This window comes from Nannobrachium achirus (assembly GCF_963921795.1).
Source record: "Nannobrachium achirus genome assembly, chromosome: 18".
Classification (NCBI taxonomy): domain Eukaryota; kingdom Metazoa; phylum Chordata; class Actinopteri; order Myctophiformes; family Myctophidae; genus Nannobrachium; species Nannobrachium achirus.
The window spans coordinates 12849042-12876033 of record NC_137825.1 but is presented as its reverse complement, the minus strand read 5'-3'; the positions used below and the strand labels follow the sequence as shown (position 1 = coordinate 12876033).

The 26992-nt window shown below is 44.3% G+C and overlaps 2 protein-coding genes across 3 annotated transcripts in view; one reads left to right on the top strand and one right to left on the bottom strand.

The window, feature by feature from the left end:
* Positions 1 to 3523, top strand: part of pgs1 (phosphatidylglycerophosphate synthase 1) — a gene marked incomplete at its 5' end in the record, with an annotated part of 60843 nt that extends 57320 nt beyond the window's left edge. Inside the window, one exon of one of the 2 annotated variants that reach the window (XM_080748149.1) lies at positions 3120 to 3523. In XM_080748149.1, the coding sequence (XP_080604275.1) occupies positions 3120 to 3154 (35 nt within the window). In that variant the 3' untranslated portion in view covers positions 3155 to 3523. Of the gene's footprint in view, positions 1 to 3116 lie in introns of both variants that reach the window. The other variant, XM_080748148.1, reaches the window with a different exon arrangement.
* A 10698-nt stretch (positions 3524 to 14221) lies between these two features.
* On the bottom strand, positions 14222 to 16504 carry LOC308302884 (ATP-dependent 6-phosphofructokinase, platelet type-like; the record flags this gene model as incomplete). The annotated part of the gene is made up of 1 exon (XM_080747202.1): positions 14222 to 16504. One exon carries the CDS (start codon positions 16502 to 16504, stop codon positions 14222 to 14224), a length of 2283 nt encoding a protein of 760 aa, XP_080603328.1.
* Between the last annotated feature and the right edge of the window lie 10488 nt (positions 16505 to 26992).

Below are 26992 nucleotides of genomic sequence, written 5' to 3'. Positions count from 1 at the left end.
GTTATTGTGGAAGAGTCCTTGAGCAAGACTCTGAACCCCTAGTTGCTCCCAATGAGCAGGTTGGTGCCTTGCATGTGTAGTGATACGCGGAAGCGGGGATTGAACCCGGGACTCCCACTCGCCAGTCCAACGCACAACCAGTCGTGCTAATAGGGCTGAGCCCGATTAGCAGGGCTGTTGTCGCTGGTTCATGGCTGGGTGCTACACATGGTTTCCTCCACCATCGTTGTATGAATGTGTGTGTGTGTGTGTGAATGTGTGAATTTAATGCGCAACATATGTGAAGCGCCTTGGCTAAAGGCGCTATATAAATGCACCATTCACCATTTACCACATTCACAGAGCTGAACAGAAAGAACTAGAACCCGACCGATGTATGCAGTGAGGCAGGGGTCTTCAACAGGGGGTCCTGTGACTTACTACATGGGGTAAATAGCAGATCTACAAGCTCACAACACCTTGCACTGCGCGGCATTGTGAGCTTGTAAATCTTAAATAATCCTGGGCACCCGATGTGTTAAGAGCTGGACAATATCCCCCCAAAAAGGTATTGAAATCTATACACTGGCCCTCTTCATTATTATAGTATTTGTCCTCGGTCAGATAATGATAACATTCTAATCTATATGCACTGCTCCTCTCATCCTCTTGTCTGACGGAGGAGGAGGACAGAAACGCGGCGGCGCTCCAATAACAACAGTGTTTGGAGGCTTTCTGAGAAGGAAACGTCTGTGTTGCCAGACGGCTATTGTTAGAAAGCACTGACACCAGGCTGGAGCTCCTCCAAGACATTCTCACCATCACTACATCCACACAAAGGCCTGTCTGTCTGTCTGTCTGTCTGTCTGTCTGTCTGTCTGTCTGTCTGTCTGTCTGTCTGTCTGTCCACCGCTGGTGGTAAGCAGTTAAGTATACATTTACCACTGGTGGTAAGCAGCAGGCACGTGCACACATATACACCAAAGGGGGGCTTGAGCCCCTGCCCTTTTATCCATCTGTAAAAAAGTGTCCTCTCCAAACCACACATGTAGTTTTTACTATGGTGAAAGAAATGCAAATGCCCTCTTTCCATGTCATACCTGAAGACAGCATTCAAGAGAATTGCCTGGTCGAAACTCTCCTGAACTTGAATGCAGCATCTTATGCTGCATTCTCTCTGTGTAGAAATCCATGCCGTTACGCCACATCTCCAGCATTGACTTGATTATGCTTAGTTCAGTGTGTTATCAAGCATTGAAAATAGCCGACCTCCAAGCTCAGTTCTTCACCAAAAGGACCTTTGATAAATGTCAGCCCCTGCCTCTCTAACATTCTCTGCACGTCCCTGGTAAGCAGCTAAGTATTACCACTGGTGGTAAGCAGTACACCATCTCGTACTGTACTAATATTTTTAGGTACTTTTACTTAAAGCAGTGGTTCTCAACCTGTTGGCCAGGGACACCTGATATTGGGCCTCAAAGTAGCAGCAGTGAAACGAATAAAGGCGAGGGAAATCTTAACATGCTTGTCCAGGGGAGTGGTAAGTGCTTGTCCAAGCACACAGGGAACTCCTAACATACTGGTCAGGATAAACAAGGACATGGCATACCTGTATGTCATGTCCTTGTTTATCCTGACGGACAGTGACGGTGCTTAAATGTCAGTGGATGAAGGCAAGTTCACATTGGACCCTGGAAGGCCCCTGATGTTGGGCCTCAATTGACCTCAAATGCAGGTCAATTGAGTTTCAGCTGGTCTTCAAATGATTGGCTCCATGGATTCAAGGCTTCGTTAGGGTGTGTAATTGGTAGAACAAGTCCATTTTTGGGTGAACTACTCCTTTACTAGTGACTAAGTAATTTATTTTATTTTTTTTTACTTTTGACTCCCATTACCTTTTTAATTGAAAACCTAGTTACTTTGTAGTAACGGGCAGAATGTGATAACTTTACTTTGTAGTTTAGTAATACAAAACATACATTATACCACTTAAGCCCTATTTTATATTTAGGCTACTCGGTTAAAGCTGATCCAACGCGCGTAGTTCTGTGTTCGTTTTTTTCTCTTTTTTTTTTACGTTTGACACTGAATGTTCAGTACTTTGGTTTGGTTCTGTATATATTGATGTCATTTTCGATTAGAGGCCTTTGACTATTTTTATATTGTGCTATTGTTATTCAATACATCCAAGTACTTTCACTGAGCAGTAAGCAGGGTCACCACTGTTTGCGTGCGTGCGTGGCTGCGTGGCTGCGTGCGTGTACTCATTCAGAGTCTCACCCACCATGATATGTTGAATGAATGAATGCTGCTGTTGTAGCAGCCAGCTGCTTCTAATCTGTACCAGGCTGCCCCCTAGAGGACTGTGACTATACTGCACCACTTGACTATTTTACAGCAATGGTTCTCAAACTTTCTTATTTCAAGGACCCCCAGTTTGGTATGCATTATACTGTACCAAGGATCTTTTACAGTACTGGAAAAGGTTTGGAATTGATCAACAGACCTGGAAGGTCCTGGAAAAATATTTGCCTATGCACTGTTTTTTGGCTATTGATTTAGTTAATAAGAAACAATTTCTAGTTCTAGTTTTTCACCGAACGGGCGTGATTGCAACTTAAATGTATGTGACAAAAACAGATCTACAATCTATCAGATCTCATTCTATCACCGTTTTCTGCTTTATTTTTGCTACACTGTCTGTCTTTGGGCATTGAACATGGGAGTGCTGAATGGTTGTTAAACTCCCTGTCGCACTTAGAACTACAGACTCACTCCCTGGCTTCCGCCGTGGACTGAAGACTCACATCTTCAGACTCCACCTAAACCCATAGCACTACAGGAACACTCCCCCTTCCCTCAATGACCACACATGAAGCTAGATAGCATTTTTTTTAGGTTTTAGAAAAGTATTTTTACTGATTAGGTGCGTGGTCTACTTATGTTATTGTTTTTCTAGATTGATAATATTCCTATGCATATGTTGTATTGTTGTTGATGTACTGACATATTATCTTGCTTATTGTATTGATGTATTACCTGCTTATTGTAAGTCGCTTTGGATTAAAAGCATCTGCTAAATGCCTAAACTGTAAATTGTGTCTCTCCCCCTCCCTCCCTCCCTCCCTCCCTCAAAGCAGGAGGCAGACTCCAGCCGTCTCCTCTGTGGTGTTGAGGATGCCCCCTAGTGGACCAGGGTGATGTGTGCAGCATGGTGCCAGTCCTCTCATCATGAGGAAGGCTCTCGTAGACTGTGGACACTATGGTACCGGCGGCCCCCGCTCAGCCAACGCCCTGACCAAGGACCACCCCCACATGTCGGGGCGCCGCTCCTTCTGACGCGCCTCGGAGATCACTCCCGCCTGAGTGTCCCAGCGGGGAGACACACACACACACGCACTCACACGCACACGGATGGGACGATAATCGTTATTATAGTTTATCGTGTTTAAAAAAAAAACACTCACGATGATCGTATCGTGGAGATTTACATTTATCGTGAAATTATACCTCTGACATGCACTGGGATCAATTCACCTTTTATTTGCCGAGCTGCATATCCGGCACCACTTAAAGGTGATACACCATAAAATTTCACTTTTCCTATTTTAAAACCTTTTTTTGGGGTCCCACTAGCACCTTCTATCCTCACAAAGTCCCATTTCTGACCGTTGTGTCTTTCTCTGGTTTTGGGAAGGCGAAGGTTAAAAGCATCCCACAGGCTATTTAAAAAAAAACTGTGGTACTGCAGCTGAAAATGCTCTGAGAGCCATTCAAAAATGAGAGAGGCTCTCTATTCAGGAGTGGTAATTTAGCCTCAAACCTTTTGAAAAACGTTTTTGGGACATAAACAATATGACATAAATACTTTTTAAATGCATGGTGTATCACCTTTAAACCTTCTATAAAATTGATAAAAACTGACTTGGAAATAACGTACAGGTACTTAAATACGTTCTCCACTCTCTTCCAAATTGCCGTGAGCTTGTAGATCTGAAATCTTTTGTCAAATGTTGATATTTTGATTATAATATCGTAAATAGCAATTTCTTTGGTCACAATAATCGTGACATGGGATCTTCATATCGTCCCATCCCCACACACACACACGCGCACGTGCGCGATATCCCTGTCATGGAGGTCGTGCACCTGCTCATCTCCAGCGTTGTCCTGTCTTTGTACGGTTGTGTGCAGGAAATTGGCTATTTTCAGAGCACGACCACCGTCTGTATTTTCTTTTTTGCGACTCCGACGCACAACCAACTACTGTACATAAATCCAGCCTTGAAGGGCCGTTCACACTGAGCACAATAACACTAAAGCCCTTTGCACACAGACGCGTTTAACCGCACGGATAAAACGGACAATATGATTTTTTTAAAAGAAAACAATGATTCTCTATGACCTCATGCACACCGGCTCCGAATTAGCCGTGCGACGAGTGGCTGCCGCCGTGCGTTTTTTTCTCGATCGAACCCAGTTCGATTCGTGCGTCTTGTCGCATGCGGTAAAAAACTCATCACTCCTTTTATGACTCCTTTTTGGATCCGCTGCGCCGATTCCGCACAGCCTTGCACACCAAATCCAATGCGTTTTATTCATGCAGCAAACGAAAAAAACGCAACTGTTCTGTGTGCAAAGGGCTTAAATGTTACGAAATCAACAGCACGACATGACAAACCATAGTAAAACAACATACAGAACACACAGGCATCAGACAGGATATTTATACAACCAGGGACCACACATGAAACCAAAGCATCATCAACAACATATCGGACTGAAACGAAAAGATTAGAGCCATAACAACATATCATAACTTAAAGGAGTAGTTCACCCCCAAAATGACTTTTTTTCTATTGATTAGTCACGCCATGGAGACTAGAGTTCAATAATATTTTTTGGTTTTTGTCGCATTCCTAAGACAAAAATTTGATTCGAGTAAATGTACCCCCATTGATTCTGGATGGTGACCCGTTTCGAAACGGGTCACCATCCGGAACGAATGGGGGAAAATGTATTGTTATCACATTTTTGTCTTAGGAATGTGACAAAAAACAAAAAATATTATTGAACTCTAGTCTCCATGGCATGACTAATCAATAGAAAAAAAGTCATTTTGGGGGTGAACTACTCCTTTAATCGTTCTTGAGTGTGGACGCTGACATAACCCATTTAGACCTGAGGCCGCGTCTAAAAACAACCTTCTAAATCCCTAACCTAGGTTTTCTGAAAAACATAGATTTTTTTTATTCAAGAAATGTTTAAAATATAAAGTAGCTATATCTATAGCAAAAACTAAGATGACACAGATGCTTTCCCCGATTGAAACGTTTAGTGACGGCTTTCCAGGTCTTAATTGGAGTAGTTATGGGTAATAGTTATCATGCGCAGTGTGAGTGGTGTATAAGTCAGCGGAAGCGCCGCGTTTACTGCTTCTGGGTTGTATAGCAGGTTTATAACATGTTCTATTGCACACGGTACTGTACAGTATGTATGTTCGTAAAACATTTCAAAGATTCAAGAGGGCTTATTTGTCACCCAACTCATAAAAGGGTTACAAGCAGCAGAAAACGTGTGTTGTGGTGTGTGGCAAGTTCCGCCAAGACTGTGCTAAAAACACACACACACACACACACACACACACACACACACACACACACACACACACACACACACGTACGTTTCTGTTGCACATTATGTCCATTGTTGTGTGTGTGCATGCAATCTATAGCAGTGGTTCTCAATCATTTCCGGATATTCTGGGCCCACTGGATCTCAGTGTTTTTGCGGTCGACCTAGCTGACCACTTAACACTGCAGCCTTTGTCAGAGCATGTTTATTTTAACCATTTTAGAACGGGTACACATTATTGTGTATCATTATTTTATGCTTTAACTATTGAAAAATAGCAGATATACAAGCTCGCGGCACCGAGTGCCGCGCTGCGAGCTTGTAGATCTGCTATTTTTGAAAAATCGTGAAAATTAGAATTTTGACCCGTGTCTTTTGAATCCTTCTACGTTTTTTTTGAAAAACCTATGTTTCTATGTCAGCAATCTGGCCAGCCATCGTCAAAGAAAAGGTCCTTTTCACTTAACTGGAGCTCAGTTAGTCTGTTCTTGAGAGACCACTATGTCAGTGGTTCTCAAACCTTTTTTCATGTGAAGGACCTCCAAAATGTATTTGGCCACAGACCCCCATCTCAAAATATTTAGTTCCAGGGACCACCCAGAAGCAAAATTTGAGTTACAAACGTTCGCTTTGAAAATACATATAGTCAAAGATTTGCACACATTTTCACGACTTTTTCAAAAATAGCAGATCTACAAGCTCGCAGCGCGGCACTCGGTGCCGCGCTGTGAGCTTGTATATCTGCTATCTTTCACTGGTTAAAGCATTCAATAATTCTAGGCCTATGACCGATCAGTTGATTGTGTTCCAGGCTTGGAGCTGTGGAACCGACATAGTATTGTGTAACAAATCTTAGTGTTTGCCCATGTGTTATCTGGGCCCTCTTGTGTTATCCCGGCGGTGTTGGGAATCACTGCAAGGAGGCCATTAGGCCCATAGCAGTGGCCGCTATTGTGTGGCGCCACAGATAGAAAAAACACATTCATTTTTCCCACAGAGATTGACAAAAATATTTATAGAAATTAGTATGGTTGCCCAACAGGGCTGGAGCGGAGCAAAGCGGTCAATGAGACGTGTTCACATGTAGATCTGGTTCAGTCAGGGCTTGACATCTATTTGAGCCGCCTTAACCCATTTAGATCTGAAAAATACGTCAAAAAGTCTTCTAAAGTCTTTTAAATTATTTTTCTTATCTGTGATGCTCGACGTTTTTAATGTTAAGGACCCCTAGAATGATATGTATTTGACCACGGACCCCCATCTCAAAATATTATGTTCCAGGGATCCCCCAGGAGCAAAGGTTTGAAAAAAATTATTGCTTTAATAGAATATATATATTCAAAGATTTGCACACATTTTCATGGGGTTTTTCCAAAAATAGCAGATCTGCAAGCTCATATGAGCTTGTATATCTGCTATTTTTGAACAGCCAAAGTATAACTCAGCGGGGGCCAAGCAGACACTGCAGAATGCCTGGGAACACGCTGAAAGTGGCTTTGGTGTCATGGATCAGGACGTCGCAGAACGACTGCATCCGTCTCTTCAGATTCTGATAGTCCACCTCTGTCTTATTGCGTTTCTTAAGGCCATGGCTACACAGAGCTGGATATTTCTGAAGCTAGACATTTTTTTGTGCTGTTGGGGCTTGCAGCCACACAAAGCTGGATATTTCGGCCACAAAGCTGGATCTTTTTTAAACCGGATAAATAAGTGGAGAGATTCAAAAATATCCGATTCACTGGATCCGTGTAGACCGGGAACCCGGATATCTCTGAAGACTTTACTGTGTGTGTGCTTGTTAGACCTGGATAACTTTGTCGTGTGGACCTAGATATTTTTCTATGTGGATATCTGAAAAACCGGGATATATGAAATATCCAGCTCCGTGTAGCCATGGCCTAAGTCCACCTTGGCCACGTCAGAATTCACCAGCTGTTCCTTGTAGGTTTTGACCTCGCAAGTCTAGTATACTATATATTAGTTTTTGGGCTCTTATGCCTTTATTGACAGGACAGTAGACTGACAGGAAACAGGGTGAGAGACAGGGAGTGACACCACGCAGCAAACCTTGGTCGGGCCCGGGAATCGAACCAGCGACTCATTGCAAGCTACACAAAGCCCATGTGGTATTTGCCTGGACCAGTAGGCCAGCAGGCGCCCCTAATTGGTGCTAGCACTGTTCTATTTGGTTTCCTCAAGCTGCACAGAAATGTAGAATGACCCGTTTCTGATTGGGCAACAATTTAATAAAGGATTTGAGGATTGGTCAAGATTCATGTGACATCAAAATACTAATAAATAGGCATCCAACCAACCGTTGTAGTTATTTTAAGCCACACAGGCTCCTTCCTGGTGAAATCATGATGACCATAACATGTTTGCTTCTGTGTCTACATTTTTTTTTTAATATATAATTATAATATATGCTATATTTAATAAATGCCCTATTCTTTTTCAAATATCTTTTGATCCAGGATCAAATGTTTTACGGTCAGCATTCACCAGGAGCCTGGACAGCTTGGTCCCAGGCTTATAAAATGATTTAATACAAATATTTCCAGAGCTCTTGATGGGGAAAAAAATGAATGTGTTTTCTATCCGTACCGCCACGAAATGGTCACCACAGCTATGTATGCCCTATGTCGGCCTACTCATGTTAAACCAGTTCAGAGTGTTTCCACTGAAAATGAATTGGTTCAGAACCCTAAAAGTTGGTTCTGAACCCAAAAAAAAAAAGGTTCTGTGAAAGCACCAAGGTTCGAAGGATCTAGAACGGTACCAGTTCGCATTGTTATACAGTATTACTTAAACCATTCTTTTATGCTTTAACTATTTAAAAAACAGCAGATCTACAAGCGTGGCAAGCTTGTAGGTCTGCTATGTTTACCTTTGTGCCTTTTACCTGCTGAAAACAAGAAGGATTTCTCAGATCTGGCAGACTACAGTACATTAGGAAGGTGATTGGAGGTCCATTTAGTTGGCCACTATGACAAATTGTCCTGTTCCCATAGACATTGAGACTGCCTTCTAACACAAGGCCCAAACAACATTTTTGTGCAAAAAGCATGTTTCTGTGTCAGAAACATGCGGCACCCGGTGCCGCGCTGTGAGCTTGTATATCTGCTATTTTTGCCAGACCCATGAAATGGGTAGGCCTACATAAGCAAATGTCTGTCCGGGTTTTCTATATAAAGGGTATATATGATGATGACATGATGATGACATGCCTACAAAAGGCATGATGTCATAAATGATGATGACAGACAGGGGGTCTGGCACAACCAGGTTGACCTGGTCTAGTTTAATAGTTAAAGCATAAAATAATGGTTAAAGTTGTTCTTTTGGTGGGAAAGGGGCCTCAGTGTGAATAATCCTGTGATGATAATGTGTGTCGGGGCTTCAAGCATCTCTGACTGCATGTTTGTTTTTTTACTACTCAACCGACCACCTCATGACACTTCATTAAAGTGTGTACGTACTTGTAATCTAGTTTTCTTTTTTGTAAATGTAGGGGAAGAAGATGCCATTCTTGGATTTTTAAAAACTATTAAAAGGTGTGACTGGAATTCACTTTGACTCTTGTTTTACTTAAGTGTAGTCTCACGAGACAGACCTTTCTGAAAAAAGAAAAAGCATACCCATGTGAAGTGAGCGTTGCCTAACAGGGCAACCAAGTAATATATTACTTGTCCGACTTTCTTCCATCTTTCCAGAGCATGCAAACTCGACACAGAAAGGCCCCTTTGCCAATACCACTTAGGGTATGGGCACTGATGACGGGGAGGAGAGAACACGCCCACAGCGTCCCCAGCCGTAATCGAACCCAGGACCATCTAGCTGTGAGGCCACGTGCCCCCTAAACACGGACCGTAACTATGCGACAGACAGCCGCGGTATACATTTTTATTTTCCACGTGAAAGGAAACATCTTGAACGATGTGACAACATAGTGAATTTCCACAACATGGACTTGTGGCTTCAGTGGGTCTTCAAAATTGTGGGTCTTCAAAATTAAGTGCAGTCAATGGGTTAAGAGATTGATTCTGCTTCTCCATCTACAGCCAAGAGGGAACTCTGTTTGATTCCTCCTTGGACACCATCAGCCAGCCTAATCGTTAATATTTACGGTGTGTAAAAATGTTATGCTGAAAGGGATGCGGGCATCCCTTATCGAAATCGCTTTGACCGCGCAGCGCCGTACTGCGCCCTGGCCGTGCTCCGCATCACGGCACCGCGGTGTAAGACTGAAGCGACTTTCTCCCACTGCATAACTCCACCCCCGGTAGCGAAAAGTGAATGTTTTTTCTGGTTTGCCAGTCAGGGAGCCGGTGAATTGGCACTGGGAGAAGAATTGGGTTACAAAATCGTGGCATAAAAATTATGAAAAAAAGGGGTACTTCAGTGACGAGGACTTGTTGTGCACATCTTCATTGCATTGCAAGTCGTTGTAGATGGAACGTTTAGATCGGTGGAACCAAGTAATACAAACATTCATCATCTTTTGTTACTCATGGCCGCCAATTCCCACCTGATGTTGTGTGGGAGTTGTGACTGCTCCAGACCGTACTGAGTAAGTGCTAGCTTGCATAATGACTTAAGACTAGGACTCAAGTCTAAGATGTACAGGTCATCAGCTGTGTTGATTCCTCCAAAGAGGACGACACGGTCTCCCATCATGCAACAGCACATCCTACACGTCGGAGACGGCCCTTTCCCATTGGGCTTTACGTTCTTCCAGGAGAAGGTCTCTGGACTGAATTTCCACACGTCATTGAAGTACTGTTGGTTGTAGTTATAGCCAGCAAATATGTACAGCTCCCCAGTGTGGGTAAAAGCTGAATGACTGCAGCGTCCTTGTGGAAGAAGCTGTGTGGAAGGTATCTTCATCCAGCAGTTGGTCTCTGTGTCAAACACTCTGATGGTGTTGTAGTAGATGTGGTTGTCTTGCCCCGTAGCCCCCATATAACCCCCAAATACAAACATCTTTGTCCCGATGATGGTGGCCGAGTGAGATTGGGAAACGGGAGGTGGAGCACCTCTGGTGTTAATCAAAGACCAGACCATTGTGCTGGTGTCCAACACGTAGAGGTCATCATTAATGACTCTGCTTATATTGTTGTATCCTCCATGAATATACATGGCCTTCTCCAAGACACAGGCTGAGTGACAGTGCCTCCGCTCTGGAACAGTCCCTGAAACCTTTGGTTTGAACCATCTGTGGGCGTTGACATCGAATGCATAAAGATAGTTGTAGGACCCCCAGTTCCTTTTGTAAGCACCGCCCCATATGTAGACGGTATCTTCAATCAGCACAGCTGTGTGGCCACAGCCTCTGGGGGGAACCTCAAGCTGACCTTCTCCTGTTCCAGGCGTCGCTGGGGTCAACTTTATCCAGAGCAAAGACACTGTGTTGAAAACGTGAACATCAATCTGATCCTTGTTGTTCTCATCAGTGTTCCTTCCAAAGTAGTACAGCTCGTGTCTCACCGCTACAGCGCCACAATCAGCTTCCTTTGGTGATCCTTTCTGATGCGACGTCCAGGAAAACATTTTTAACAGTTAATGGTGGATTGAAGTACAGAAAGAACTGTTGTTTTCCTGCTCTGTAGAAAAAATAAGGGCTTATAGAAGCTTGGTCTTGAAGGGTCTTGTCCCAGAGTTGTCTCTTGGAGGAGCAAGGAGGCCAGTAGATTATCATCTGAACTCTCTCTGAGGCTGCAGTGCTTCTTATCCTGCTGTCATACACATACATATAGCCTAAGTATGACATCAGGAACCCCATATTTGGGCATGGCTGACTTGCTGAGAGGCCTTCTGGATTTAGTTAGTGTGGTATGGTACCTTTTCCCACCTTTCTTTCCGGATAAACTTTATTTTTGCTGTGCTCCTTCTCCCACAGTTTGGTGGCACGCACTTGGGCCATAATATGTCAAATCGACCGGCTTTAACAGGAATCATCTGCTTGCTATTTTGCTAATTGATATCCACAACTTTCCAACGTCCCATCGTGCATTACGCAGAAGGAGTGTGGCAATTCCGGCACCGCAGCCAAGAGTGATACAAGCTCACAACGGTTGCATCTGCGACGCGACGTGAGCTTGTATGTCTGCTGTTCTCCGGAAGTGTCCCACAAATAATTCTACAGTTAATTCTCACGGAAATAGGTGGATATAGTTTCATTTATATGAATGTATTTGTCATTTTTTGAGCGGTGGTAAACCGCTCCATAGAGTGGCTGTGCGTGTGTCTGTAGCCTTTTTCCTCAGCGTTTTGCCATAGCAAAACGTGTGTGTGTAGCATAGCCTGCACATCCTAGACTCAAATCCTAGTCTGAAGACGTTATGCAAGCACGACCACCGCTCACTTCACATTGGGTGTGATTTTTTTTTTCCATCAGGGACCTCCATGTGGGACAAGGACTGAATTAATTTGCAAGTGTGACTCGCATCATGACAACCACACTTGCAATTTCCCAGAATTGCATCTTTCTAGTATTTCCAGTAAATATTATATTATATATAGTATTATTTGCTACAGGGTGTTTGGTCAAAAACCGGGGTCTCCTTTCTCTCCAACTCTTTCCTAAACAGAACATATCTTTGTTTCGTCACTTCCAATCTCACTTGTTCATCCTTTATATGCTAGAGGAGTTCTCTCTCCTGATTGGATCACATTGGTATCCTGACCTAAAAGTGTTTTTTTTCTGTTTACTAAAGAGCTGGAGAGACGGGGCGACCCATGTTACTGAAAACAATATCACTACTATATAAACGTGTTAATAACGCTTGCCTGGCGGTGCCAGGGTGGTGTTGTGCGGTCTGGTTTATTAACCAGGCTATAATAACGCATTATTACTTTAGCCATTATTTTACGCTTTAACGATTAAAAAATAGCAGTTATACAAGCTCACAGCGATGTACCGAGTGCCGTGCTGCGAGCTTGTAGATCCTCTATATATTTATTTATATTGTGAAAGTTTGTGCAAGTCTTTGAATATTTTGACCCGATTCTATAAATGTCTTCTAAATCCTTCTAAATCAGTGGTTCTCAAACATTCTCATGCCAAGGACCCCTAGAATTTTGCCCACGGAACCCAGTCTCAAAATATTGTGTATCAGGGACCCCAGAAGGAAATATTGGAGTTCAAATGTTCTCTTTAAAGAAATACACATTCAAATATTTGCACAAACTTTCATGATTTTTCAAAAATAGCAGATCTACAAGTGCCGCACTGTGAGCAGATATACGCTGTGAGCTTATATCTGCTATTTTCCAATGGCTAAAGTATAAAATAATTCCAGATCTTAGTGGGTTAAAACTATATCGCTACTGCTCAGTGGCGTCAGTTCAGCAAAAGCTAGGGTATGGCAAAGATGCCCACAGTGCGTGTGCGATGAATCAGGTTTTGTCCGTTTTTTTTACCCGGGTTTCTACAGTTTCTTGGGCTGGATATGGCAAGCTTGGAACAGTTGTTCGAGTGCAGCTAAACTTGGCATGTTAGTAAACGTGCCACAATTAACAATAATGTGTGCAGCTGACCTGCAGAACATATCATTTTGTCAAGATGGGGAGAATACAAGTGTGGAGAATTTAATTATAATACCTTGTTAAAGTGACCATTTTGTAAAATTTAGCATTTGTAGTTATTTTACTGTAATTTAACGACATAATAACCAGCACAGATAGACAAAGAGACATTAATTTATATTAAAAAGTAACTTTTATTTTCCCCCCTGGACCCAGGGTATGTCAGCTGCATACCCCTGCCATACCCAGTTGACGCCCCTGCTACTGCTACTATTTTAAGTCCTCTACTGGTTGCAGACCATGTGCTTCAGCTGCCTAGAGTCAGAGACCTCTTGCGCTAGTACCAGTTCAGGATTTATAATCGACTAAATCTATCAGTCTGATCGACCACTTATAGCCCTGTATTATACGTTGTCGTACAACAATGGTGTACATAATGTAATGAAAATAGCCGATATGCGCCACGCGAGCGTGTAGATCGGCTATCTTCACTGTAGAAATTCTAAATACGGCCATTCATTAATCGTAATTGAGGAAACCACATCAAACCCAGCGTCTGTATTCTGGGAGAAAAACGTTAGCAGGGAAATAGCTTATCCACAAGCCCACAGCGTGTTTGCACTGTGACGCTCTGTGAGCGTGTACGTCTGTTATTTTTCAGCAAAGATATTTAAAGGTAGGGTGAGTGATTTCATTTAATTCAAATAATAACAAAATGGGTCTATGTTTTGTTAGTTACAGATATTATAGAGTGTTTGGTCCATCTTTGGACTTCAGCCTTATCCCCTGAGGGGAAAAAAGCAGTTTTGGTGGAGGAGGCAGGTTTTCCTCCAATCACGGTTGAGTGGGGGCGGGCCTTACCCGCACCAAGGCCCGCCCTCACTTGAATATGATTGGAGGAAGGCCCCGGCCTTTCACCTACATGAAAACTGAAACTTAAATGAAATCACATGTAGAGTGAAAACAGAGAAGTCACTAGTATGGAGCCCTGAGGGACTCTGATCAACCCAGCATTTAAAGTGGATAAATAATCGTGATATATATATATATTTGAAGTCATCTCGCCCCCGGGAGGCCATTGCTAAGATGAGTTCAAGATTTTAATCAGCGGACGCATCTTCAGCCACCATTGCTCCTTGGGGATCCTGTGGACAAAGTCTGTTTGCCCCTTGAGCTGCGCCACGGGCTGGAAGACCAGGTCCGTGCCGCGCATCCCCAGCACGCAGCAGGAGTCCTCGGAGGTGGCGAGCACTCGCCCAGCTCGCGCCGACGTCTCCTGCAGCTTCTCGGAGATCCACTGCATCGCCCTCGCCGACATCTCGGTGCCGAGGTTGCGGTCGAGCGGCGAGGGCGCGCCCCCTTGCTGCATGTGGCCCAGCACGTTCTTCCTGCAGTCGAACGCCTCCTTCCCTTCCTCGGCGTACAGCCGGTAGACGAAGTCTGTCGTGTAGTTCTCGTGGCTGTTCTCGTTGCGGAGGACCAGCGCCCCCGCGTGAACGCTGCTCTTCATCTTCTCCGTCAGGCGCCCGACGTTGGCCTGCAGTTCCCTGATGTCGAAAGGCTCCTCGTAGATGTAGGCGTGGGCAGCGCCCGCCGCCAGGCCTCCCACACTGGCCAGGTAGCCGCAGTAGCCGCCCATGGTCTCCACCACGAACACGCGCCGCTTGGTGCCGCTGGCCGACTGCTTGATGCGGTCGCAGGTGGTGGTGACGGCGTTCATGGCCGTGTCGGCGCCAACGCTGAGGTCCGAGCCCGGCACGTTGTTGGACATGGTGGCGGGAACCACGACCATGGGCACGCAGAGCGCCTCGTGTTGCCCGCGCGCCGCCGACAGTTCCAGCAGCGCCGCGTATGCTTCGAACCCGCCGATGACCAGCAGCGCGTTGATGTTGTGCTTTCGCATTTGCTCGGCTATCTGCTCGATGTGTCCCGCGGGAAGTGTTCTTTTGGTTCCCAGGAGGGACCCGCCTTTCACCGTCCACCCGCCCAGATCGGCCCATTTGACCTCCTTGATGCGTCCCTTGTAGAGCCCCTCGAAGCCGTCGCTGACGGCAAACATCTTGTGGCCCTCGGAGATGCCCACTCTGACGGCGGAGCACACCGCGGCGTTCATGCCGGCGGCGGGCGAGCCCACGTTCAACACGGCCACGCTGAAGTCTGTCGCCAGCTCCAACTCGGGTTTGCGGTGAGACAGCAGCTTGTACATCTTCAGCTTGTTTTCAAAGCTCCTCCCGCGGAGCTTGAGGGCGTCATCGAACCTCCTCTCGCCCATGGCCTTCTGCAGGTCCTGAGTCTTCCGAACGCACTCCATGAGAGGCAGACGCACCGTCTCATTGCCGGACAGGCACACCACGCAGGCCGGAGTGTCGTCTTCCGTCTCCAGAAGCGCCTGGACCGCCTCCACACCCATGCGACTGGCCAGGACGCGGTCGAAAGCGGACGGGGTGCCTCCTCTCTGGACGTAGCCGAGCACCGTCACCCGAGTGTCGAAGCCCAGGCACCTGACGACGAGATCCTTCACCAGGTTAGAGGTGATGGGCTTGCCGTGCCTGTCGACGGCTCCCTCGGCCACTATGATGATGTTCAGCCGCGTACCCGCCGAGCGATTGGCGGACAGCTTCCGGCACATGGCGTCCTCCCAGCCGTCCTTGGGGGGCATCTCGGGAATCAGCACCCAGTCGGCCCCGCACGCCTGGGCGCTCACCAGGGCGAGGTAGCCGCAGTGCCTGCCCATGACCTCCAGGACGAACGTCCTCTGGTGGCTCTGCGCCGTGGTCATGATGGCGTCCACCGCCTCGATGATGCGGTGGACGGCCGAGTCTGCGCCTATCGTCATGTCGGTGCCGCAGAAGTCGTTGTCGACGGAGCCCACCACGCCGACCACGCGCAGCGAGGAGCGATCCCGAGCGGCGTCCTCGCCGATCAGACCCTGGTCCAGCAGCTCCGCCAGCAGCCCGCTCCACTCCTCCCTGAAGACGTTGGCTCCGATCAGGCTGCCGTCGCCGCCGATCACGCACAGGTTGGTGATGCCGCGCTGCACCAGGTTGCGGGCGGCCTGCCGCCGGCCCTCGCGGGTACGGAACGCCTGGCACCGGGAGCTCCCGATGACCGTGCCGCCCAGTTGTATCACGCCGGAGACGCTTTCCCGCGTGGCCTCCTTTATGTTGTCCCCGCCGTCCACCAGGCCCTGATATCCCTCGTGGATCAGGTAAACCTTGGCTCCCAGGTGTATTCCCATTCGAACCACGGCGCGCAACGCAGCGTTCATCCCCTGAGCGTCCCCTCCGCTCGTCATCACGCCGATGGCCTTTCCCTCTCCAGAGAGGCTCTCACAGAGTTTCTTCCTGCTGTCCGACCACGCCATGTTCACATGTTCTCAGTTTGTGCCGGGATATGATTCAACTGAACATCACAGCAGTTAGCATGTGCGACTAACTCCAGCTATGGATGTAGGCGTGTGCTACACGACATGTTTATACAGAAATGGCTCTTGGCATGGCTCTCATGGCGTAACGCAGAGCGCAAACCGTTGCCCAAATATGGACATTCAGGCAGATGGGTGCTTTGCCCGGTGTCTTTCCCTATCAAATATATATCCCTTTCCTTTTTGTTAATTCATGAGACCCTGTGTACACTCATTGGTGTGTGTGTGTGTGTGTGTGTGTGTGTGTGTGTGTGTGTGTGTGTGTGTGTGTGTGTGTGTGTGTGTGTGTGTGCGCGCGCGCGCGTGCGTGTGTGTGTGTGTGTGTGTGTGTGTGTGTGTTTGAACTATACACTACTAGTGCTTCCTAGCTTATAATTTAAGGCCTATAGATGAAAACACAATTAATTTCAATACTTTAATACTTTCCAGTGATTAGATATAGGGGTGTTTAATTCTTTGCTGCTGTCATAAGGTCACTCCCATGGAAACTCTGTGTATTTGAGCTAGATACTAGTGCTTTCTAGGTTATGATCTACGGACTCAAAGATTACACAATGAATTTCAATACTTTTACTTTCCTGTGATTAGATACAGCATTGGGGAGTTTAATTGTGACAGTAGCCACAGTCATAAAGTCACTCCTGTCCTATGTAAACTCAGTGTGTGTTTGAACTAGACACTAGTGCTTTCTAGGTTATGATCTAGGCTATAGGGACTTAAAAGATGAAAACAACAAATATCAAGTCAAGTGTTTAATACATCATGTAGTGTCTATGTACTTTTTCAAATATCTTATTTTTGGAACATTTTCAAAAAAGCCAATTTTACATTGAGGTGCCCATGATGTCCCTAGTGCCCACCTATCCTGTGTCCCCTCCCCTTCTTCTGTTTTGCTGAAATGAAAGAACAGGAACTTTAGAAATATAGATAGATAGGCCTATCACTTTTTATTAGACCAGTGTTTCTCAACCACTGTGCCTGGGGACCTTTGGTGTGCCCCTGAGAAGGGTCAAGTGTGCCCCTTGAAACTGCTTGAAAGCCAGGATTGTATTTATCATTTTAAAAATGATTTAAACTATAGTGAAAACAGCCGATCTACAAGCACACAACGTTGTGTGCTTGTAGATCTGCTGTTTTCACTACTGTTGTGCGACAGCCTTGTATGATGAAGCAGGGCTTTACTTTGCGAAGGAACGTACACATTTGAAACTTTGGAGATACAAGGTTTCTTCCCGACAGTGACGATATTTACACCTCTGTATAATGTTGGTGTGCCCATGGATTCTTGGTGACATGAAAAGTGTGCCCATGAAACACTGAAAATCAGTTGCCAATTGCAGTCACAGCAGTAAAGAAGCTACAGTTTAGCTCCATGATTCCATCCATCCGTCCTGCAGACGGTAATGAAAGAATAGGTTATCTGGCGCCCACTGCTGGCGAAACTGTAAACAACATACATGCGCGTTCATGTGAAGGAGATTTGAGGGGAGTGAGAAAATGATAGAACACACCGCCGTTCCTGGTAACACTTCATCAAACCAGGTAAGGATAAGTAAAGTTGCATAATATCTGTTGTAGCTTTGTGTATGACTCATACAATATGAGACAATGGGAACTGTGAAGAAAAAAATAGATGTTTAATTATTTCCTGACTGTCCATTAGCGCATGATGTGTGTCAGGTGTGTTCAAGTCAAGAAGACTTCTGTCCCTCGTTTTCTTATGGATGGCAGGGTTAAAAACAGACGAAACACTAAACGAATTAAATTGATACTGATAGAGAGCGTTGGCATGGATGTATTGAGCGTCTACCATCGTGTTCAGTGAATGTTTGAGCCTCCAGTCCACTGGAAAACAATGTTTACTAAACTTTATTTTAGGGGTGGTGTTGGTGGTGATGATGATAGTTCACCACTAGGTGGTGGTATTGTAACACTGCTAAGTGACAAGACGTTGGATTCTGTGGTGTTGGATTCTGGTGTGTGTGTGTGTGTGTGTGTGTGTGTGTGTGTGTGTGTGTGTGTGTGTGTGTGTGTGTGTGTGTGTGTGTGTGTGTGTGTGTGTGTGTGTGTGTGTGTGTGTGTGTGTGTGTGTGTGTGTGTGTGTGTGTGTGTGTGTGTGTGTGTGTGTTGTCCCTGTTTTTCACCATGACCATACATATTTTTGAGATCCATTTACCTAATACTGGAGAAATTTCTATACTTTGTTACACTTTTAATTTTACTCCACTACAATTATTTGAACACTTTAGTTACTAGTGACTTTGTAGATTTTTATTATCATTACAAAACACACATTGCCCCCCAGCAAGCACGGTCAGGACCTGGACCAATCAGTGATGTCTCGATTGGGGCCAGATCACAGCCCATATGGGTCATTACCAGGATGTCATATGGACTTTTTTGTTTGACAGGATTTATGTTGGTTGAAATCAGGTGATATTCTAGGCCAGATAAATATCATAACTAGTTATATGTCCCAGAATATAACCTTATGCTCATATTTCAACATTACAAACAATAACAATAATCCTGTCAAACAAAAAAGTCCATATGACGTCCTGGTAATGACGTCAAGATCATCCCCATATGGGCTGTGATCTGGCCCCAATTGAGACGTCACTGATTGGTCCAGGTCCTGACCGTGCTTGCTGGGCCACTTAAGCGTCCTATACTTTTCGGCCATTCGAAAATAGACGATCTGCTTCGTGTTGCGATGCGAACCATTGATATTTTTTTATATATTTTCAAAAGATTTGTATACAATTTATACATACAAAAATGTACATGCAAAAGGCGCATTATACATATAGCCTGCTTTTACCTTTGTAGCCGACTTTAAGTACATCTTTATACTCAAGTCTTTTTACTCAAGTATTCTTTTAATTCCAGACTTTTACTGCATTGTAACAGAGTATTTCTGCATTGCAGTATTGATACTTTTACTTAAGTAAGAAATGTGAGTACTTTCTCCAACACTGTCAGTGTGCCTCTATTGTCTCAGGAGACAGAAGAAGGTTTGCATGGGCCCGTTCAACCGGAACTCCCCCGGCAGCAGATGCCAGTACTGTAGTCTCGCGTAGCCAGGGATCATTTGCAAATCACGTTTTAGGCAACATTCTGGCCACGCGAGACTACGCCGGGGCTTTTCCGGGGGAAAACATCACAAAACTATAACGATTTAAGCGGTTATTTCATTTATTCAGACCTTTATAGGACCTCATCTTGGAGCACAGTATGCAGCGACGGGTGAGGTTCTATATGGGGCTATGCGTAGATTATATGTGCTTACCTCTCACCTCGGGTCATAAGTGTACGTTTATATGTACAGACAGTATGCTGTCGTTGGGTGCATCACGTGCCAAGGTTATTCTCTCTCCCAGGCAGTTTAAAGTGTAAATACTGTATATTATTACAGACAAACATCTCTGACCTTCTTACATAACAGCAGTCACACGTAGGTAGAGCCCTGCGGGAAGTTCACCTACAGTATAAAACATAAACCCATCATTTACCTTTATACATCCAGACATGGTAAACATCCACAAAACACACTACCCATTGATTGATTGATTGATTGATTGATTGATTGAAGAATGTATTAGCCCACTAAGCAATTTGGGGGTTAAATCACGTTCAAATGACGTCTTCGCCCTAACCAGACGTATAGCTAGATCCGGTCTGTGACGAGTTTAAATTTTAAAGTTTTTTCACCGGCTATTACATCACCGTCATTTAAACGCCTTTAGCGGCCGCCGAAAGTAGTGAAAATGTAGTGAAAATGATGGCAGCCAGCAGGGTTTAAAATCACTATTCCTTGGTTCTGAGAGCCGTATGCTCAGTGGTGAAAGTGAGCCGGAACGGCCGGAACCCCCGTTCCGTTAAAACATTCGGGGCCGGAACGGAGTTCCGTTAAGAAGAGGAGAAGCCAGCTGTCAAAATCCCATGTTAAATAACCAGCCACAAACGCACGTCCAGGAAGAAAACAATAGCCTATACTAAAGTCAGATTAACATACAGTACACAAGTGTTACTAGTTATATTTTCTGATAAAGTGCTTCTAAATTATTCCCGTGGGTTTGTGTAGGTCAGTGTGATCCAGTCTGTTTGCGTTTCAGTGTTTGTTTGACACGGAGCGAGTGGGTGGGACGTTCGCGAACGAATCGAGTCTTTTGAACGGCTCTTTGAAATGAACGATAGGATTCGGTTCACAGTAGGGAGCCGTTCCTTTCTAATGAACAGTGGTGGGAAAATTACTCAATTCCTTTAGAAATATCAATACTGCAATCAAGTAGAAGTTTGGAATGTTAATGTACTTGAGTAGTAGAAGTATCAAAATGTAGGCCTACGTCTTTTGAACGGCTCTTTGAAAGGAACGGATCCCAGAGATCCGGCTCACTTCAAAGAGCCATAAATCCCATCTCTAGGAGGACTCGTGTCTGTGCCTGCATGCGGCAATACATGCAGAATAGACCAAAATGATTCAATTCTGCATCTGGAAATGGGAGATGTAGTGGAGTAGAATTAAAAGTATTGGAAATACTCCAGTAAAGTAGGCTAGGCTATACTTAAAACCTGTACTTAAATACAGTACTTTAGTAAATGTAGGTCTACTTAGTTACTTTAGATAACTGGTTAAAATGATATTAATAATAATATATATAATAATATAATAAATATAATAATAATATATATATATATATATATATATATATATATATATATGCTTACTCTTCTGTATGGAACAATGAACAATATGAAGAGGCTTATTATAGAAGGGCAGCATGTGGGCCTCCCAAAATGCAGTTTTCTATGCATTTCAGGGGTTTTGGGGGATTAGAGCCTCCCAAAAACTTTTCGGCCGCGCGGCCAATTTATGACAGTTCCGGCAAGAATTTCAAACCACTTTCACCACTGCGTATGCTACCTGAACCACCGCAGCTGATCGCATTTGTAATGGATTCTTGCACTGTTATTATTTGACACAGGGAGTCGACGGGGTTCGAACTCAGGACCTTCAGACAACGAGACCTGCGCGCTACCGCTGGACCACGGCAACAATGTGTCCAGCAGATATTAGTAGTTGATCGCCTCCCGCTGTTCGTTTTACGTCTGTGCATTTTGTTTGACAACACAAACTAACTTTATATTGATGGATAGCTATAAAACGATTTTATTTAATCATTATCGTATGCTGGGGGTGGGGATGTGGCTGCAGTCTTGTGTGTTTGTCTGTTGGTGTCAGAATTAAATATGTAACTCAGAGAAGTAATAGTATATGCTGTCATGAGCAGTACCACGGCATTATGCCATTATTTATTACACTTTTAGAATTTTTCAAAGGTATTGCACAGCACGTCTTTTAAACGCCTAAAAGATGTGCAATGCTCAGTGGATGCAATTAAACTACAACTATTAAGGTAGAACCGGGATGAGATACTGTTAGCATCTGATAATGAACAACTTGATAAAAATGTATTTAAAAAAAAAAGATGGTCTAACACACGTTTGTCCTAGACGGTGATCTATCGTTAAATGGAAGCGTTCAGATGACGGCTACAACTCAACTAGACTATATAGTGAAATTGGCTCTTAAAATTACTTTAGTCCAATATTTGAAAACCAGGTGTGGATATTAAAGCTGTTTTTTTAATCAACAAGTAGGCCTATGGAATAATGGATTAAATGTAATCAGCTACAATCGGTCTATAGACAGACTGACGATAGACGGTTCAAATGAGGGCTAAACATAACCATTGGGCTAAATGACGGCTAGTGTTTACTGGGAGCAGTTTGCAATAGAAAAAGGTACAGTTTCATGTCAGTACAAATCACTGGTACAAGGTCAACTAAAAAGAGATCCTAGAAAGCCGAGGCTTATTTCCACAGGAACCACACTTTAAGTATCTCATATAACATTGACAGACAGACGGATAGAACATAGTACTTTATCTAGGATAATATCAGTTTCAAAAGCAGAAAATACAAAGGCAGAAAAAAAGGGGTGGGGGGGAGCATGGGGGCTTAGTCTATTTACAAGTCACGGGTAGCAGCCGCCTGAAGGTGACTTTTCATACCGATTTTGAAGGAGGCTAGGGATTTGCTCTCCTTTAAGGCTTGTGGAAGGGCGTTCCACATGTTGATGGTATAGCAGGAGAATGAGTTAGAGCCTTGTTTAGTGTTAAATCTAATTTAATGTAATGTAATACCATTCAAATATAAATCACAGTATGCAACATTCAAAAACAGGGATGTGCAGAGAATGTTAGAGGCAGGGTCTGAAATTTCTAAAAGGGCCTTTTGCTGGAAATATTGGAAATGGCAGACCTCCAAGCTCACAGCGAGACGCATTGTGAGCCTTGGAGGTCGGCTATTTTCGGTGCTTGATACCACACTGGACTAAGCATAATCAAATCAATACTGGAAATGTGGCATGGATTTCTACACAAAGAGGGCAATTCTTTCAACGCAAGATGCTGCATTCAAGTTCAGGAGAGTTTGGACAAGGCAATTCTCTTGAATGCTGCCTTCGGGTATATGGCAAGGAAAGAGGGGCATTTGCGTTTCTTTCACCTTAGTAAAAACTGCATTCATGGTCTGGAGAGGGCACTTTTTACAGACAGGTAAAAGGGCAGGGGCTCAAGTCCCCTTTGATGTCTATGTGTGCACATGCCTGCACTCTACCCATGTAATATGATTCAAATATAAACCACAGTATGCAACATTCAAAAACACAAATCAAATATATCCCCCCCCCCCCCCCCCCCCCCCCCCCCCCCACCGACATCACATCTCCTCAGGAGTGCATGTCTACCATCATCCACAGGATTTAAATTACTTCACCCTTTCAGAAAGGAGCGTTAAGTGGCTTCCAAATCTTCTCAAATCCCCAGAGAATGAATCTTAATTATTCTGGGTAGAAAACCTAGAATGTCCCCCCCGTTACGTTACTTTTCAGGAAATGGAAATCCAACGTAGTTATTATTTCATGTCACAATCTCGTTTTCTTTGGTTCAATATTTGTAAAAACCCACAGGCATTAAAACGCTTAGCCCTTTTTACTGTCACCTTTCAAATAGGCTTGCGTATCGGCTATTTTCACCACTATTGTCTCGACGAAGAGCGAGCGGCATTAATTAAAGTTATACCATGTAACTTTTTTTATAAAACAAATCTTAAAATTGTCCTAACTGTTAAATCGCTAAAGTTTTAGAACACCCACTCCGTTATTTTCAGCTTCTGAAGCCTTCTCTTTATATGTTTTCTATGATCCTGGCCGTGGACCGGATTTCGCGCCAAAATGACGTAATCTGCATCATCTGTATACGTTGTGTATACGTTGCCCAATCACATCGCCGATCATGCACACATGGTACACTACCGGCCAATCACAGCTTATCTGCTCTGGTCTCCAGGAAGCGCCTCCGCTTGGCTACAGTGTTTACCATGGTGAAGGATTTTAACCTCTTAATCCACAAATCCTGGCCAGAAAATTACGTTCTACCATGCTTTCTACCCCTCCACGGATTACTATCGGTCGCGGTGGTTTGCGGCGCCGCTCCGGTGGTCCGCGGCGGTGGTCCGCGACGACTCCGGCCGAAAAATGGCCGAAAAAAGCAATACCGCTACTGACCACTAGTTGAACTTACACAGTATAGCTTTAACAGAAAAAAGTACGGAGATACCAGGTTTCTGCCTGACAACAATGAGGATATGTTGGCTTACCTAAAGAGCAGCACATTTATGCAAGGCGCTAAACTTATTCGTCTTAACGCCGCATATATTATAATACATTTACGCGGAGGCAACTTTAACCCTTAAGTGCTGTTCGGGTCATTTTGACCCGTTTTACATTTTCATTTGGAAAAAAAAGGTAGAAGTTAAAAATGTTTCCACCTGAAACTCACTGGCCTTAAAGATTCTTCTGAGATGAACATGTAAAAAAAATATTTTTGCACTACACCCATGCTACACCCCCCTCATATTTTTTGAACCTTAAGTGCTGTTCGGGTCATTTTGACCCGGAAGCACAGAAATACACAGTATTATGCCAAAACACAGACACACAGTCACCCCCACTTCTAACACCCCCCTTCCGAAGCCCCATTCCGAACCCTCCCCCCCTTCCTATAAGCATGAGCAATATTGCCCAGTATTAAATGAAGTAGTTTTTTTTACATGGATTTCAGCTAAATCAGTAAAAACGCCTAGCTCTTTCAGTGTTTAATGTGATATAGCAAAGCAGAAATGCAAACATTTACCAAATATATCATATGAATTGTTTGGTATTGAGTCAAAGTCAATGTATCATGATGATTTGTTAAGTTAAAATTTATATTAGTGTTGTTTTTTTTAAACCAAATATCCACCGGGTCAAAATGACCCGAACAGAACGAAGGTGTAGTGAATCTGAACAGAACTTAAGGGTTAATGATGTCTTTGGTGTGGGTGGGCGGGGAGGGGGGGGGGGGGGGGGGTGTTCATGAATCATTCACCAGACATGTTTAATTCCTTTAATTACCTGTATCACATGTGGGGTTTTTTAAGGAGTAGGGGTTCATAATTACGTTCACTTATTCCTGAGATTAACCAATTTAGAACGGGAACGCATCTGTGTCACTTTATGCTTTTAACAACTTTAACCATTATTTTATACTAGCTGTGCCGAGCTATGAGCTTGTATATCTGCTATTTTTGAAAAAATCTTGAAAATGTGTATATATATTTTTTTTTAAAGCGAACATTTGTAACTCAAATCTTTCTTTCTCTGCTCCCTGGAAGAACATGCTTTGAGATGGGGGTCCTCGGCCATATACATATAATTGGGGGTCCTTGACATGAAAATGTTTGAGCACCACTGATATTATTCGGGGCATGTCGCCCCGAGGCGTCTTACTAGCGATAACCAGTGTAGTTGTCGCGACGCGAGTCACACTTGTAAATTAATTCCGTCCTTGTCCCGTTTATGCCCATATATGGAGAGCCCTGATGTCATCAATATTAAGCCCACATCTGGTAATGCCCATATATGGACATATTGTGTCATTCTCTGTTGTTTCAGTGCAACCTCAACGTCGCTTCTCGCCCCTTAGGGCGTTTTACTGGTCTACTTAGCTGCAGTGGTGATTATTATTATATATATAATACATATTTTTTTGTTTCTGAAAACTGTTGGAACTTAGAAGACATTTTGTAGAATCGACTTACGTTCTAAATGGGTTAAAACTCTTTGATTTACTTTATCCCAAAGGCCCATAGGGCTTGATTTCTTGGCTCGGTGGTTTTCTAACTTTTTTGTGCCATGTGGCACGTTACACCAAAGGCCAAGTCTGAGCCATTTGGCATCCCAGTCTGAGCCATTTGGCATCCCAGTCTGAGACATTTGGCTTCCCATTTGGCAGCCAGTGCTGGAGTGGCCAGAATAGGTCGTCTCTTGGTTTGATTTCAACTCATGCTACGTTTTGGAACAGGTGTCCAACCTGAGGGAAGTTACATTTGAATGCACGTGTACCGCCATCCAACCCACCCCACACGCACACGCACACGCACACACACACACACACACACACACACACACACACACACACACACACCTACACACACACACACACACACACACACTAGGGATGGGACCATATGAACATTTCATGTCATGATTATTGTGACCAAAATAATAGTGATTTTGATTTACGATATTATTGCGATAATCAAAATATCCCCAACATCCATAATTCTGGGGCGGAACATTTGCCAAAAATAGCCGATCTACAATTTTTTGGCAAAGAGATTTGGTAGAGAGTGAAGAGAAAGACTATCAAGTACGTTATTTGCAGCTCCGTTTCACCAATAAGAGGGTTTAAAGGGCCAGTTCACCTCTGGGACAACCAGATCTTATTTCATTGTTGTTTGGGACATGATCAACACAATCCTTATTGTGTTGATCGAGTCATCATGCTGCATCATATGATGCAAAATGCATCATCGTTCATTCTGAAATACTAAAATATCTCAAAACACAGATCGAACACAAAAAATAACTCAGGATTGTGTTGATCGTGAAACAACAATAAAATAAGATCTGGTTGTCCCAGGGGTGATCTATCTATCTAGGTCGTCCTCAGACGAGCCCTCCATCGTTGTTTCCAGTCATCTCGGTTCTCCATACATCTGGCCAGCTCATTGGTGTTCTGTGTCCCTACGTCTTCCTTGTGTACGTCCACGTATGTTTTTGTGGGACGTCCTCGCGACCGGTGCCCATGTGTTGGCTCCCACAGTACCAATTTGCAGGCTGGAAGCTCCTGGTGTCTTTGGCAGTGTCCTGCTAGTCTCATTCTTCTGGTGGCAATTTTCTCGCTTACCTTTGGTATTCCCTCATACAGGCTCCTGTTTGTAACATGTGCACTCCTGTTGATGTTGAGTACTGCACGCAAC